Source organism: Squalius cephalus (genome assembly GCF_949319135.1).
Source record: "Squalius cephalus genome assembly, chromosome: 5".
Lineage (NCBI taxonomy): Eukaryota > Metazoa > Chordata > Actinopteri > Cypriniformes > Leuciscidae > Squalius > Squalius cephalus.
This window is the reverse complement of record NC_137126.1, coordinates 47,623,740-47,636,902: the sequence shown is the minus strand read 5'-3', so window position 1 is coordinate 47,636,902 and position 13,163 is coordinate 47,623,740. Positions and strand designations below refer to the sequence as shown.

The window sequence follows — 13,163 nt, the reverse complement described above, 5'->3', positions numbered from 1 at the left end:
AAACTGTTCGCTATTTAAAAAGCTTTTAACTTTTGCTCTCAGTGTCTCAAGACATATATATATATATATGTGTGTCTTGAGACACTGAGAGCAAAAGTTAAAAGCTTTTTAAATGGCGAACAGTTTCCATGTAATGCATCAGTGAATTTGACTGAGGATGAGAAACAGGATATGAGAAAAAGAGACATAACACACTCAAAACCTCCTCAGTTTGAAACAGTTTTTTCCTTTGTCTGAAGAGGTTAATGGTTGAGATTTTCAGGATGTTGATAACCAGTTTGCATATCAAAATCTAAAGAAACCTACATTACATGAACTGGTTTTAGTGGTCAGTTGGTTATGATTGGTTTGAACATTGTCATGTTGTTGTAGTTCATTTGCAAGTGCAGCTGTTCAGATTTAGTTATGATAATTGTTTTGTACAAATTTCCACCTTATCTTGAAACAGTTACTATATTTAACTGCAACAGCTCACTAGTTCTTAAATTGGTTATATTTTACTGCATACGCGATCAGATCTTAGAACAGATAACAGTTGGTTTCACATGCACTGTAAAACTTGTAGCCTATAAACTGAATTTGTAAGAATTTTCTTCAGCTAACATTTTAAAATTGTGTTCATGTAACCAGGTTAGTTTATTAATAGTAATTCATATTTGAGTTTAGTAATAATATTTAATGTAATTGCACTGTATGCTGGTGATGTTATTATTACATTCTTTTGGAGGTGTAAATGAAACAAAGACTTGAAATCTGAAATTTAATTTCCCTTTATTTTAGAAACAGCATCTTTTATAAAAAAAAAAAAAAACAGATCTGGAAAGATGACTATTCATGTACAATTATTTCACCTCGATACAACTTTTGTAAAAGTAGACAAAGATCATATAAAACACATCCAAATACAATAGGCACAGTATTGGGTTCATTTTAATGATGTACATTTGAATAAAAGTTTTGTAACAGCATTGAGTAGATCATATTTTAACCTATACAGTGTGGAAGTGTATAGTATGTGAAGAGAGGGAATGATACACTGATTGAGAAGATGCACTTGTGTTTAAAAGTATTCAATGGGATCCTGCTGAGATTTTGAGGTCTGAATCCCGTGCAGTTCTAGTTTTCCTCCGGCGTGAGGCAGTGATTTGTGAACCCTCAGATGAACGAAGTCTCCTCCTACATCCACCTGAAGAGGACGATAGGACACTTTAAATACACTTTCAGCACGTATCATTAACACAATAAGCAGGCTGGAACGTGGCACTACAAGTTTACCTTGATAAAATAGTTGGTCCCGGCCACAACCTGTGCGGTGTAAGATTTGGCAGTGAAAACGGTAAACTTCTTTCCAGCCTTATTTTCTGCAGAAGGCTTGACCTGAAGCAAAATATGCAGAAATCATATTTAATGCAAATGTGGTTCATCTAAATCTGGTCTGAAAATTTGCTTCATTTTTTTATAAAAAAAAAATATATATAATTTCCTGTTTTTTTCTCTTCTCTTCTGATCCAGACATGCTTGTGATATTCAATTCCCCCATTTATTATTATATATTCTTATGCTATTTATTAAAAAAAAAAAAAAAAAAAAGCAGTAAAAACCAACTGAAAAAGCCTCTTTCACACAGATGAATTACTGTGACACACCCATCTCATATCAACAGATTAGTAGTTCAATTGTATTTGGGTGTGATTATAGAGATTCTTATGAGTCTAGACTATGACATATAAAGTAATACATAGATTTTTGTTAACTTTGCACTATTTGCACTTTGTACTATTGTCACCTCATTTTTATAAAAAAATAATTTCTTGTTTTTTCCCCCTCTTTTGATCCATGAACATGCTCTTGACATGCTTGTGATATTCACTCTTACATTATATATTCTTATGCTACATTTGTTTAAAACAAAAAAGTAGTAAAAACCAACTGAAAAAGCCTCTTTCACACAGAGTATGAATTACCGTGACACACCCATCTCAAACCAATGGATTAGTAGTTTGTGTTCAGATGTGAATATAGAGATTCTCATGAGTTTAGACGATGACAAAGTAATACATTCATTTTTGTCAATTTTGAAGTGACGACAGAACAAAGTGCAAATAGTGCATTTTTATTAAAATATAATTTATTATTTTCCCCTTTTGATCCAGACATGCTCTTGACATGCTTGCGATATTCACATTTACATTATTATATATTCTTACATAAAAAAAGAAAAAAAGTAGTAAACTCTTTCACACAGAGTATATGATGAATTACAGTGACACATCCATCTCAAACCAACACCTACTGAAGATTAGTGATTCGTTCAGGTGCTGAAACAGTATTTATTGTGTTTGGGTGGGAATACAGAGATTCTCATGACTCTAAAGAGACTATCAGTATATAAAGTAATACATTCATTTTTGTTATGTTTTTTTTTTACATATAACAATAACGTACAAACTTCTGAATCCTAATAAATAGCTAATAATAACTAATAAATAAACATCACGTGCTTTCCCAGATCAGCTGACTTACGCCATCAAAACAAAAGTCAAAGCTCCAGTCTCACCTCATCACAGATCTTCTGCACCTCTGGAGTGGCTTTCTTCTCCTCGGAAGGCCCTCCAACAACCGTTTTGGTGGCCATTGCAACAATGTGTCGTTGATCGGTGTCGAGATGTTAAAAAGTGCGTTTAGACAGTCCAATCACTGACACTGCTACAGTATTTATGCTGCTTAGATCATATGACTATGAGCAATCATCACCAGAATATACCATGTGTTCAGAAGAGGCGGGGGGAGGATAAAAAAACAAACAATTTTAACAAATGCGGCTAAACAGTAATAATATATGATTAAATCATATACAAAGCTAATATGGTTAGTTTTTAAAGTTAAATAGATTTATGATTTATAATATTGGATCTCTCATGTTTCTTTCCTCTTTTCTTTTTAGTTTAATCTGAGGCAGGACGACTGGATGAGTACAAAACTGAGCAGGAAAAAACAATTGGGGGCGGGACTTAGTGGCCCTGGCGTTTTCTCTGATTCTAAAGTCTAATGGTATTTACAACTTTTACCATTTTAATTACACACTGTATTTTTTCCCGTTTGACTGCTATCAAAGTTACTTAGCGCAATTATTAAAGAGTAAAATATCGTCCAGACCATTGCAGAAGTAGAAATATAAGCGACAGAGTCACGTGGTATTGTGTTTCAATTCTCATCGCTTTTTTGAATGGACCGACCACAGTCGATATTGATTAGCCTACTACATAAGGATTTGTTTTATTTGCATTTAAAGGAATGGTTTTGAACAAGTTTCATTGTTATATCAGATATTGCTCATTTGAATTACTATGTTTAAACGATTATAGTGAAACATCTCCAGTAAATCACAAAACGCCCACATATTTAAAGTATTTAAATAGAGTAAGCTCTTTTTTTAGCCACTGAGCGCCACCTGGAGGAAAGCATGCTTCATGTTGCACAATAAACGCTTTCAGTGACACTCAGATCCGTGTAATCGCCTGTCATACGATGATACATGGTCAATCCAATAGGGTGCTTTAGATCTGCGCTTTTTAGACTCAATTTTATCTGTACATAAGAGCACGTATCGATCTTCTCTTAGATAAGATAGACATGAATACAGTAATGCGCGTGAGTTCAGGTGTGCGCGCTCTCGTGGCGCTCCTGCTCCTGTCTGTCTCAGCAGAAAATACAGATCAATGTGAAAGCGGAGCTGATAACTGCGATAAATGGACTGAAACATCTCACAACCAACCTCTAAATACAGGTAAAGTAGCCTATTTAGTTTTCTCTGTATCCGAGTCAATGACAAAATACTAATTATGAAAATGTCTGAGAAATGTTTAGTTTAACTAAACATAAAGTCAACTTAAACTTAAAGTCAGTCTAGTTTAGTTTGTAATCACTGGCCTGTATCCGAAACAATATCCTTTAGTGATTGAGCGTAACATCATACACAGTAGCCTAAAGCATGCGAGTTTGCACGTAGGGTCAATGACTCGTCATGGGTCAGTAATGGTGTAGTGAACAATCTTTGCAATAATAGGCTATGTCTTGATCTATGCTGCCAACATTAGAAAAAGTCATGCTTTGGTAATAATAATAATTGTGATATAACTAGAAATTATGACATAAAAAGTAACGATTATTAAGTCAAATTATGACATAAAACGCGACTTTCCAATTATTTGTATCTCATAACCTTTTAAATGTCGTAATTATAATTTACCAATGTATGATTTTTCTTTTCTTAAAAGGCAAGAAAAGGGCTTCCATAGGTATCTTTATAAGGTCAGTGATTAAAGGGACACTATGCAAGTCTGAGTGTTTTTTCTCTACGAGCTCCCCCTAGTGTCTGGTAGTATAATGCTTTCAAACACTCTGTCGTAAAAACGAACTGTTGTCCCTCCCCCCTTGCCACGAGCAACCCAGCTGATCAGCTGTCAACCTAGCTGAGCAGAGGAACCGGCTATTTCAAAACCAGTTATGTCTACCGAGGCAAGTAAAGCAATACTTTCTTTCCAACTGATGGCGATTTTTTTATTTATTGTGTTGTCATGCATACTAGTATTTTTACCGGGAACGAACGATATGAACGAGGCGAACTACTGCTTTCGTGTTTGTTTGTTTGTTTGTTTGTTTTTGGGAGAATGGGCATGAGCATAAAAAAATATATATATATCGGAGGCTAATATTTGTATAAAGTTATATTAGCAAGGTCTATAAGTTCATCTGGTAGAATGATGGTTTACCTTTGCTTGTCTAAGAAAACATCAGAACGTTTTTTCTAGCTCGATCATGATGTGCAACATTTTGCGCGTCTGATATTGCCTACTATCAGACGCGTTGACTTAGTGACATAAAATAAAAGTGTAAGTTACACAAATAAAACCGACAGAGGAACGGCCAAACAACTAAGTTACAGAAATCAAACGTGTTTGCTATGACAATGCTAACATCAAAGTTATAGTATCTAGCGTACTAGTAAGCCCCTAACAGACAGCGATCATAATAAAAACCTTTACAGACAATAGCAAACATCCTGAGGTCGCAATTACTTGAAATTTAAATATTAAACACAGTTTATTCCAAAGATACTTAACTTACAAGTGCAACAGCAGGATCAGCATCCGTTTTGCAGGCTTCTGTTTCTCTCAGTTCTCACCATTCTGAAAAAGCCGGTCCGATATATTTACTCGAGTCTGACTTCTTGCTCGGTCAGTCTCCCGTTTCCTCTTTCGTTGGTCCTCCGACAAAGATTTCCTAGCTTTCTGCTTCTTTTTTACAGGCTCAGCCTCAGCCATAACTCAATCTATCGTTGCCCTTTGCTTATAGCTAGCCCGCCGGTGCTTGAATAGGGGCGTGTACGTGTGCAGTGCCGTCAAGCAATTCGTTACATCGCGAGACCTGATATCACGCGATACTTCCTGACACCGACCCGCGTCCCAAAGTTGCAAGTGAGTTTTTTCCGCACTCGGGCACCAGGGGGGTGCGAAACCACCACCATTCAACCCGAAATACGTAATATAACCATTCCACTGACTCCGAAGCTGTTCAGTTAAGGTTAAAAAGTTACCTAGAGCACCTTTAAATCATGTTGCATTAAATATAGGCTGCATTATAGTTTGCATATTAAAGTTCATCCACTTTTCTAGGTACCTGTAAGATGTATATATATATATATATATATATATATATACAAATGCTCTGAAGTTTATACAAACACTTTAAACTATTTCAGCTGGTACATACATATTGATGGCAATATGCAAGTAATAACATGGCAATTAAAAAATGCATAAATGTTTAATTATCATGAACAATGTCTAAAAATAATAATGTTCTTTATTCCAATCTAGACGTGTTCTGGCAGGTTTGTGATATTCATATAACAACTATATCCTATTAATATGCTATGTTTATTTTTGATGAAAACAAATTGGTTGTAAAAACAAACTTAACAAGCCTGTTCCCCAGTGAGTATATTGGTTTAGTTTGATGAGTTACTGTGACACACGTGAAGATAACGGATTCAAGTCACTGAATCAGCATTTGTTGTGGGTGGACTTCCATGAGTCTACACACATTTCGATAACTGCACAGTTTATCAGGTCCGAGGGCAAAATAAGGAATTTAAGAATTGGCTCTTGGAAGACTGGGGAGAGTCACAAAATATTCATTTAAATATAAGAAAAAAAAAGTAAACAAACTTAATTTTAAAATTAAAACTATAGGTGGCCCAACCCTCTTACCAGCATTGTCATTTACATCCCTTCTCTTTAATGGTTTAAATTAGCTGAATACATTTTTTTTCCAGGACATTATTTAACACATTTACACTCATGATGGCCTGAATGATAACCATCACCACTAGAATCAAGTTTAGGATGTAAATAAAGTGGTCCTATAAAGTATTTAGAGACGACATACACTGCCTTTCAAAAGTTTTGGGTTCAGCAAGAGATTTCACTTTAATACTTTTTAAAGAAACTAATACCTTTATTCAGCAAGAAAGCATTAAATTGATGAAAAAATTGATTAAAATATTTATATTTCAAATAAATGCTGTTCTTTTGAATTTTCTATTCATCAATGATTTTATTTAATCACAGTTTAATATTAAAATGTGTTTTCAACACTGATAATAATCATATATGTTTCTTGATCATCAAATCATCATATTAGAATAATTTCTGAAGGATCATGTGACACTGAAGACTGGAGTAATGATGCTGAAAATTCAGCTTTGATCACAGGAATAAATCAAATAGAAAATACATTGCAATAATTATTTCATAATATTACTGTTTTTATTGCGTTTTGGATCAAATAAATGCAGGTTTGGTGAGCAGAAGAGGATTCTTTCAAAAAAACAAAAACAAAAAGGTACAAATCCCCAAAAAACATTTATTAGGTTTGAAATAGATATAGTTTTGGCAAGTCACTTGAACACTTAGAGCTGCTGTAGTTCATATATCTGGATTTATCCATAACCAAAATGTCAGATATCCAGTGATGAGTGTGGAATGACTGTATCGTATACAATAGATCAGACTCGATATGAATGATCAGCAGTAGATTGTCGATACTCATCCGTTGTGTGTTTCAGATGGTGTGGTGACGTACGAGCAGCTGAAGCTCATGATGTCCACTGGCAGCGTCCAGCTCGTCGATGTACGCGAGCCGGATGAGCTGGAAGCAGGTTTTATTCCAGGAGCCTCCAACGTTCCTTGTAAGTCACACAGTTCAGCTCTGCACACACACACACACACACACACACACACACACACACACACACTTTATGAGTGACAGTACTTTTGTTGATGTAGTGGGAGAGGTGGAGCAGGCCCTCAGACTGAGCCCGGATCAGTTCAGAGAGCGCTACGGCGTCACAAAGCCTCACAGAGAAGACTCAGACTTCGTGCTGTACTGTATGAGAGGGATCCGCAGCCTCACTGCGCTGGAGACCGCAAGAACTCTGGGATACACAAAGTACATGCGCACACACACACACACACACACACACACATACGTTTCCTTAGCTATCTAAATGGGGACATTCCATAGACGTAATGGTTCTTACTATACAAACTGTATATTACATTCCTTTACACTAAACCTACCCAACTTTCTGCATTTAAAAAAAAAAAAACTTTAATTACTTTATTTTTTTACACCAGATTTACAAATGAGGACGTCTCTAAAGGGAGGTTTTAGGAGATTTTGGTCACCTCTGTGTACAAATTTGTCCCCAAATATAGTTAAGTAGGCACACACACACTTTTTAAACTTGGAACAGTTTGTTGAACCTTTGGACAAAAAACAAACAAAAAACAAACCTAAAACAAACTAAAAAATAGTTTGCAAATATGAAAAGGATGCAACATTTGACAAAGCCAAAATTACTAATAAAAACGATTTTAGTTTTATTCCTCTTTCCTAAACCTAACAAAAAGAAAATACAACACACCAACCTAACTGTCTTGGGAGAAACAACTTTTTGAAACTTTTAATCAATTTCGATTCACCAAACACTGGCGACCCCTGCTGGTCAGAACAGTGTAAATGCAGCGAAAACTCAACATCTTTTAGGCTACAAAACAATTGCAGATGTTTTATTGAAGGTAATATATTAGATGCAATAATCATCATATACTATTAAATATGAAGTGTCCTTATAATATGTGTCACTTTATTGAATTGTAGGCCTTGTTTTATGGAGTTGGTTAATCAGACCAATAAGAGACCTTTAACTACAAAAAGTTCACAGAGATCCTTGAAATTTCAAAACATTTCGAAACAGAATGATGTAACGAAAGCCTCGTTTACTGAAATCATGTGACATTGGCAGTTTGATACACACTCTGAGTCACTTGTTCAAAGCAAATGATTCTCAAAGGTTTTGAAGCTTCACAAAGCACGTTTCAAAAGTGCCCCTCACTAAAATACACAAAAAAGTCCTTACTTTCCAAATCTTCAATATATACAATATATTTACAAAACTATATAAACAGCCAAGTGAACAAATTGAGAGGGCTATCTGAAATCAGTGTCAGAAAACAGGCAAAAGTCCAAATACACCAAACACAAACAATCAGTGGCCACTCACCAAATGAAGAAGTCTTTCACACAGAGTATATGATGAATTACCGTGACTTCCATCTCAAACCAACACCTACTGAAGATTAGTGATACTATGACATGTATAGTAATACATACATTTTTATTAACTTTGCATTATGTACTATGTACATAAATCTATCTTACACATTTACCCAAATTATTATACACCTGTTTAACCGAAGTAAATTTGGGTGGGTTTCTCCTTCCCCATACAATGTCACTTACGGCCCTGACGAGAACGTCGGTCTCCTCGGCTGTGAACCGCTCCTGGCAAATCCGCCGTTATAATAGCAATCCGCCATGGAACAAGCGCGCCTGCTCTTAAAGGGAATGTGAGATGACGCTCTGATTGGTTTATTTCACGTTACGCCCAAACCACACCTATGAGTAATGAAGCTACTTCAGACCAACACATTTTAGATTTGCGTCGAGTCATTTATCCCGCCGGTATAATAGCAACAGCGCCCGAGACCCGCCCACAAAGTTACTTGCGTTTCGCACTTGATACTTGAGTTTCAGATCGTTAAAATAGGACCCAGAGTATATGATGAATTACCGTGACACATCCATCTCAAACCAACACCTACTGAAGATTAGTGATTCGTTCAGGTGCTGAATCAGTATTTATTGTGTTTGGGTGGGAATACAGAGATTCTCATGAGTCTAGAGACTATGAGTACATAAAGTAATACATTCATTTTTGTTAACTTTGCACTATTGTCACTGTATATCAGGTTTAGGCAAAACTGAGAGTTTAATAATTGTCTCTTTGCAGACTATCTATTAAATTAAAGCATTCTTCCAAAATACATCACACAATGCAAGTTAATTTAATGAATTATATCAATTAAATATTAAGGTGGTTGACTGTTTATAGTTATATATTATTTTTTATTTATTTTAATATTTTATTTACATATAACAATAACGTACAAACTTCTGAATCCTAATAAAAAGCTAATAATAACTAATAAATAAACATCACATGCTTTCACACATCAGCTGACTTACGCCATCAAAACTAAAGTCAAAGCTCCAGTCTCACCTCATCACAGATCTTCTGCACCTCTGGAGTGGCTTTCTTCTCCTCGGAAGGCCCTCCAACAACCGTTCTGGTGGCCATTGCAATAATGTGTCGTTGATCGGTGTCGAGATGTTAAAAAGTGCGTTTTTATACAGTCCAAATTCGCAAAAAATGACTGACACTGCAGCAGTATTTATGCTGCTTAGATCATATGACTATGAGCCATCATCAATGTTAGACTACAAAACAATTGCAGATGTTTTATTGAAGGTAATATATTAGATGCAATAATCATCATATACTATTAAATATGAAGTGTCCTTATAATATGTGTAATTTTATTGAATTTTAGGCCTTGTTTTATGGAGTTGGTTAATCAGACCAATAAGAGACATTTAACTACAAGAAGTTCACAGAGATCATTGAAATTTCAAAACATTTCGAAACAGAATGATGTAACAAACCCTTGTTTACTGAAATCATGTGACATTGGCAGTTTGATACACACTCTGAGTCACTGGTTCAAAGCAAATGAGTCGCAAAGATTTTGAAGCTTCACAAAGCACGTTTCAGAAGTGCCCCTCACTAAAATAGACAAAAATGGGTCTTTACTTTCCAAATCTTCAATATTTACAATAGATTTACAAAACTGTATAAAAAGCGTGAGCAAATTGAGAGGACGATCTGAAATCAGTGTCAGAAAACAGGCAAAAGTCCAAACACACACAACCAGTATCTACTCACAGTCTCTACAACTCTCTTAACACAAACTCTGCCTCTAATCCAACTCTCTCTGCTCAGAACACAAGCTGTCTCTACAGGAAGTGATGACGTGCTTTTTAAAGTACTGTGCACCAATCAGGACACAGCATCAATCAGCCTGCAGGAGCCAATCAGACAACGTTACAACAAAGATAACAAAACACATAAACAAACCAACACTCATGATATAGTGAGGATATGGATCTCACACTTGAGGTGTAAAAGAACACCTGCATTTTGCAATTGCTGCTGATATTCGCATTTTTCTGCAGTTGCTGATATTTACGTGACCAAAAAGTAAGATGAAATTCTGATGCTTGTAATGTAAATCAATGAGATCCCAGTACAGCAGACTACTTACATAAAATGCATATAAATATCAGTCGTCACTCTATATCTGCCAGTAATATGTCTTAGTAAGATGATATTTAAATGCTTAGTTTTATGATCAAAGCTCTGTAGTTATAAAACACATAATTCAATTCAATGCAATACAAAGATGACTAAGAGATGAACAAATAAACCTTCCTCAAAAGCCTGATGATCATATTTGAGACTGAAAGCCCGTCTAAAAGTCCAATGGTGGTTTCCAATAATACGGGTGAAGGTTACTGCGTTCTACTGTCTTTCCTTTGCACAACACAACAAGATTAAATTAAATACGTTTTCTCATATGTATTACCTCGTTATTTCATCTGACTCCATAAATAAAAAAGTTTAAATGATATCTGAGCATCATTAAATGTGAGCGAATGTTTGATTATTCTTTTTGACTCTTTACTTATATTTTACCCCGTTCATATTAGGAAGCTATGTCGCTTTTAAAGTCCTCACGTTTAACGCAGGTCTCACGATCACAATCTCGTCAGCTTCGGTCACTAAACAGAGGTAATTGGCTATGTACCTGAGACGGTCGCATTCACGCTTACACAATCAGAGATACTTTTGTATAGCCCCCATGGTTTTTGCATACACTTGAATTTAAAGTAACGTTTACTTCAGTAGAGGTATGGCCACTACTACAGATATAAGTCGACCAACTTTACTTCTCTTATAAATGCTTTGGATTGGCCATGCTGTGATTTCTCATGTACACTTATCTAAAGTAACATTAAATTAAAACAGTGGTACGACAAACCCAAATTTAGGTTGGTTAAACAGCATTTGCTGCCCTAAACGGAAATTCCCTTCTTGTCTTTGCAAAACCAAGTACACTTGAATTACTGCCAAATATTAGTCATCACTAATCTGACGCATTTGAGGTAACATACAAGTCCGTTTAATCTACTTGGGAAAATAATCAGAATAAAATCAAATGTTTACAATTTATTGACCAGGTAATAAAACAATAATTCCAAATCCAATTCATAGAATAAAATCATTGGTCAATCATGTATAATAACAACAATTCAGAAATCGAGGAATTGTAGAAATATTTACCTGGCAACGACAACTACACACAGCGATCGTGTGGGAAGTCTCCTCGAACCTTTCGCCAATTTTCCTTATAAACCCAGATAATTCACTATGCTTACCAAATGGTGGTGTCTGTCTTTATAATTAGATTTTGGTCCCCTATTGAGGGGTTCACAACTGTGGGATCAGAATTTGTGGTTGAATGGGTTCTTGATAGCGGTGGAAGAGAATACTTATTTACTTACAGGAGGTAGTTTGAATGGAGGAGCTGGGGGAGGGCAAGGGGAACACAATATTAACTTCTTGGAGCTTTGTATTATGGCTGGGAGAATGAGACCATTTTACCAGGCGCACTGAGACATTTTAAATGATACCAAACATGTATAATTGTTATTGTACATATTTAACATTGCATAGGTTTTTAGTGAGTTTTAAGTGAGGAGGAGAAGAGGGGGAGATGATGAGACTGTGAAAGTGAGGTGTGAGCTGCACTGTGCGGATGTTGCTGTTACATATGCAAGAGAGAGTTCAAATGTTAATTCTCAGGACAGCCTTTTGTTTTCTCAAGGGTTAGTCCAGACTCACTGGCACCCGCCTTACATGACTCACATTTGAACTTGATTTTTCTGATAAATGATGAATGGATAATCAAGTAAACCTAAACTGCTACAGTGCAGTAATTGTTCACCTTCAAATATTACTAACAATATCAAAGTTATTCTTATGTTTACTTTATAAAAATCAAAGATTTCACAGCAAAAAGACCTTGTGAACCATGAGCTGAACTTTTGTACAATTATACAACTTTTTACTTTCTAAAAAGTGTAACTATCAATCAGACAACAGAAGGCATAGTAGATCGAGTACAGCAGGTTTTTCAGCAAATTTTTGATCATGTTGATATGATATTATATTTTGCAAATCAGATATGATATTATTGGGTAAATTCAAGAGTTTCCCTCAATGATTTGGTGTCCTTCATATGTCAACATTTATTTTTCCTTTGCTTTCTTTTATTTCTTTTCTTTTTATAGGTAGTAGCATCAGTTATATGACTGTTTTTTTCCATGTATAAATGGTGGTTGTATGAATATAATGCAGTTTAACAATTTTATATAAGTTTATTTTTCTTCAATTGATCATTGAAAACCTGGCTATATCAGGGAATAAAAAAAAAAAAAAAAAATCAGGCCTGGAAATGAATAAAATCAAATGAGTCATTGTAATACTGTATTTATTTAGCATATTCTTTGCTCTAAATGATTTAAATTTAAATCTAAAAATCTCGATAAATATTGCTATTAAATGATTTTTTATG

At 35.2% G+C, this 13,163-nt stretch overlaps 2 protein-coding genes across 3 annotated transcripts in view; one reads left to right on the top strand and one right to left on the bottom strand.

Moving 5' to 3' along the window:
• Positions 1–754: 754 nt before the first annotated feature.
• cst14b.1 (cystatin 14b, tandem duplicate 1) lies at positions 755–2,981 on the bottom strand. The gene is made up of 3 exons (XM_079871827.1): positions 2,558–2,981; positions 1,276–1,377; positions 755–1,186 (listed from the first exon to the last, which is right to left on the bottom strand). Exons 1-3 carry the CDS (start codon positions 2,633–2,635, stop codon positions 1,061–1,063), a joined length of 306 nt encoding a protein of 101 aa, XP_079727953.1. The 5' UTR covers positions 2,636–2,981; the 3' UTR covers positions 755–1,060.
• An 8-nt stretch (positions 2,982–2,989) lies between these two features.
• LOC307158859 (thiosulfate:glutathione sulfurtransferase) overlaps positions 2,990–13,163 on the top strand; it is a 99,124-nt gene continuing 88,950 nt past the window's right edge. Inside the window, exons 1-3 of one of the 2 annotated variants that reach the window (XM_079871824.1) lie at positions 2,990–3,787; positions 7,130–7,252; positions 7,350–7,512. In XM_079871824.1, the coding sequence (XP_079727950.1) occupies positions 3,634–3,787; positions 7,130–7,252; positions 7,350–7,512 (440 nt within the window). In that variant the 5' untranslated portion in view covers positions 2,990–3,633. The remainder of the gene's footprint in view (positions 3,788–7,129; positions 7,253–7,349; positions 7,513–13,163) is intronic. The other variant, XM_079871823.1, reaches the window with a different exon arrangement.

What these genes read in the sequence shown, in the direction of transcription:
- cst14b.1 (XM_079871827.1), bottom strand. Translation starts at nt 2,635, where the DNA reads ATGGCCACCAAAACGGTTGTTGGAGGGCCTTCCGAGGAGAAGAAAGCC. An exon ending in TGCAGAAGATCTGTGATGAG is followed by an intron (nt 1,378 to 2,557) that starts GTGAGACTGGAG and finishes ATTTTGCTTCAG; the next exon opens with GTCAAGCCTTCTGCAGAAAA. An exon ending in GGACCAACTATTTTATCAAG is followed by an intron (nt 1,187 to 1,275) that starts GTAAACTTGTAG and finishes CGTCCTCTTCAG; the next exon opens with GTGGATGTAGGAGGAGACTT.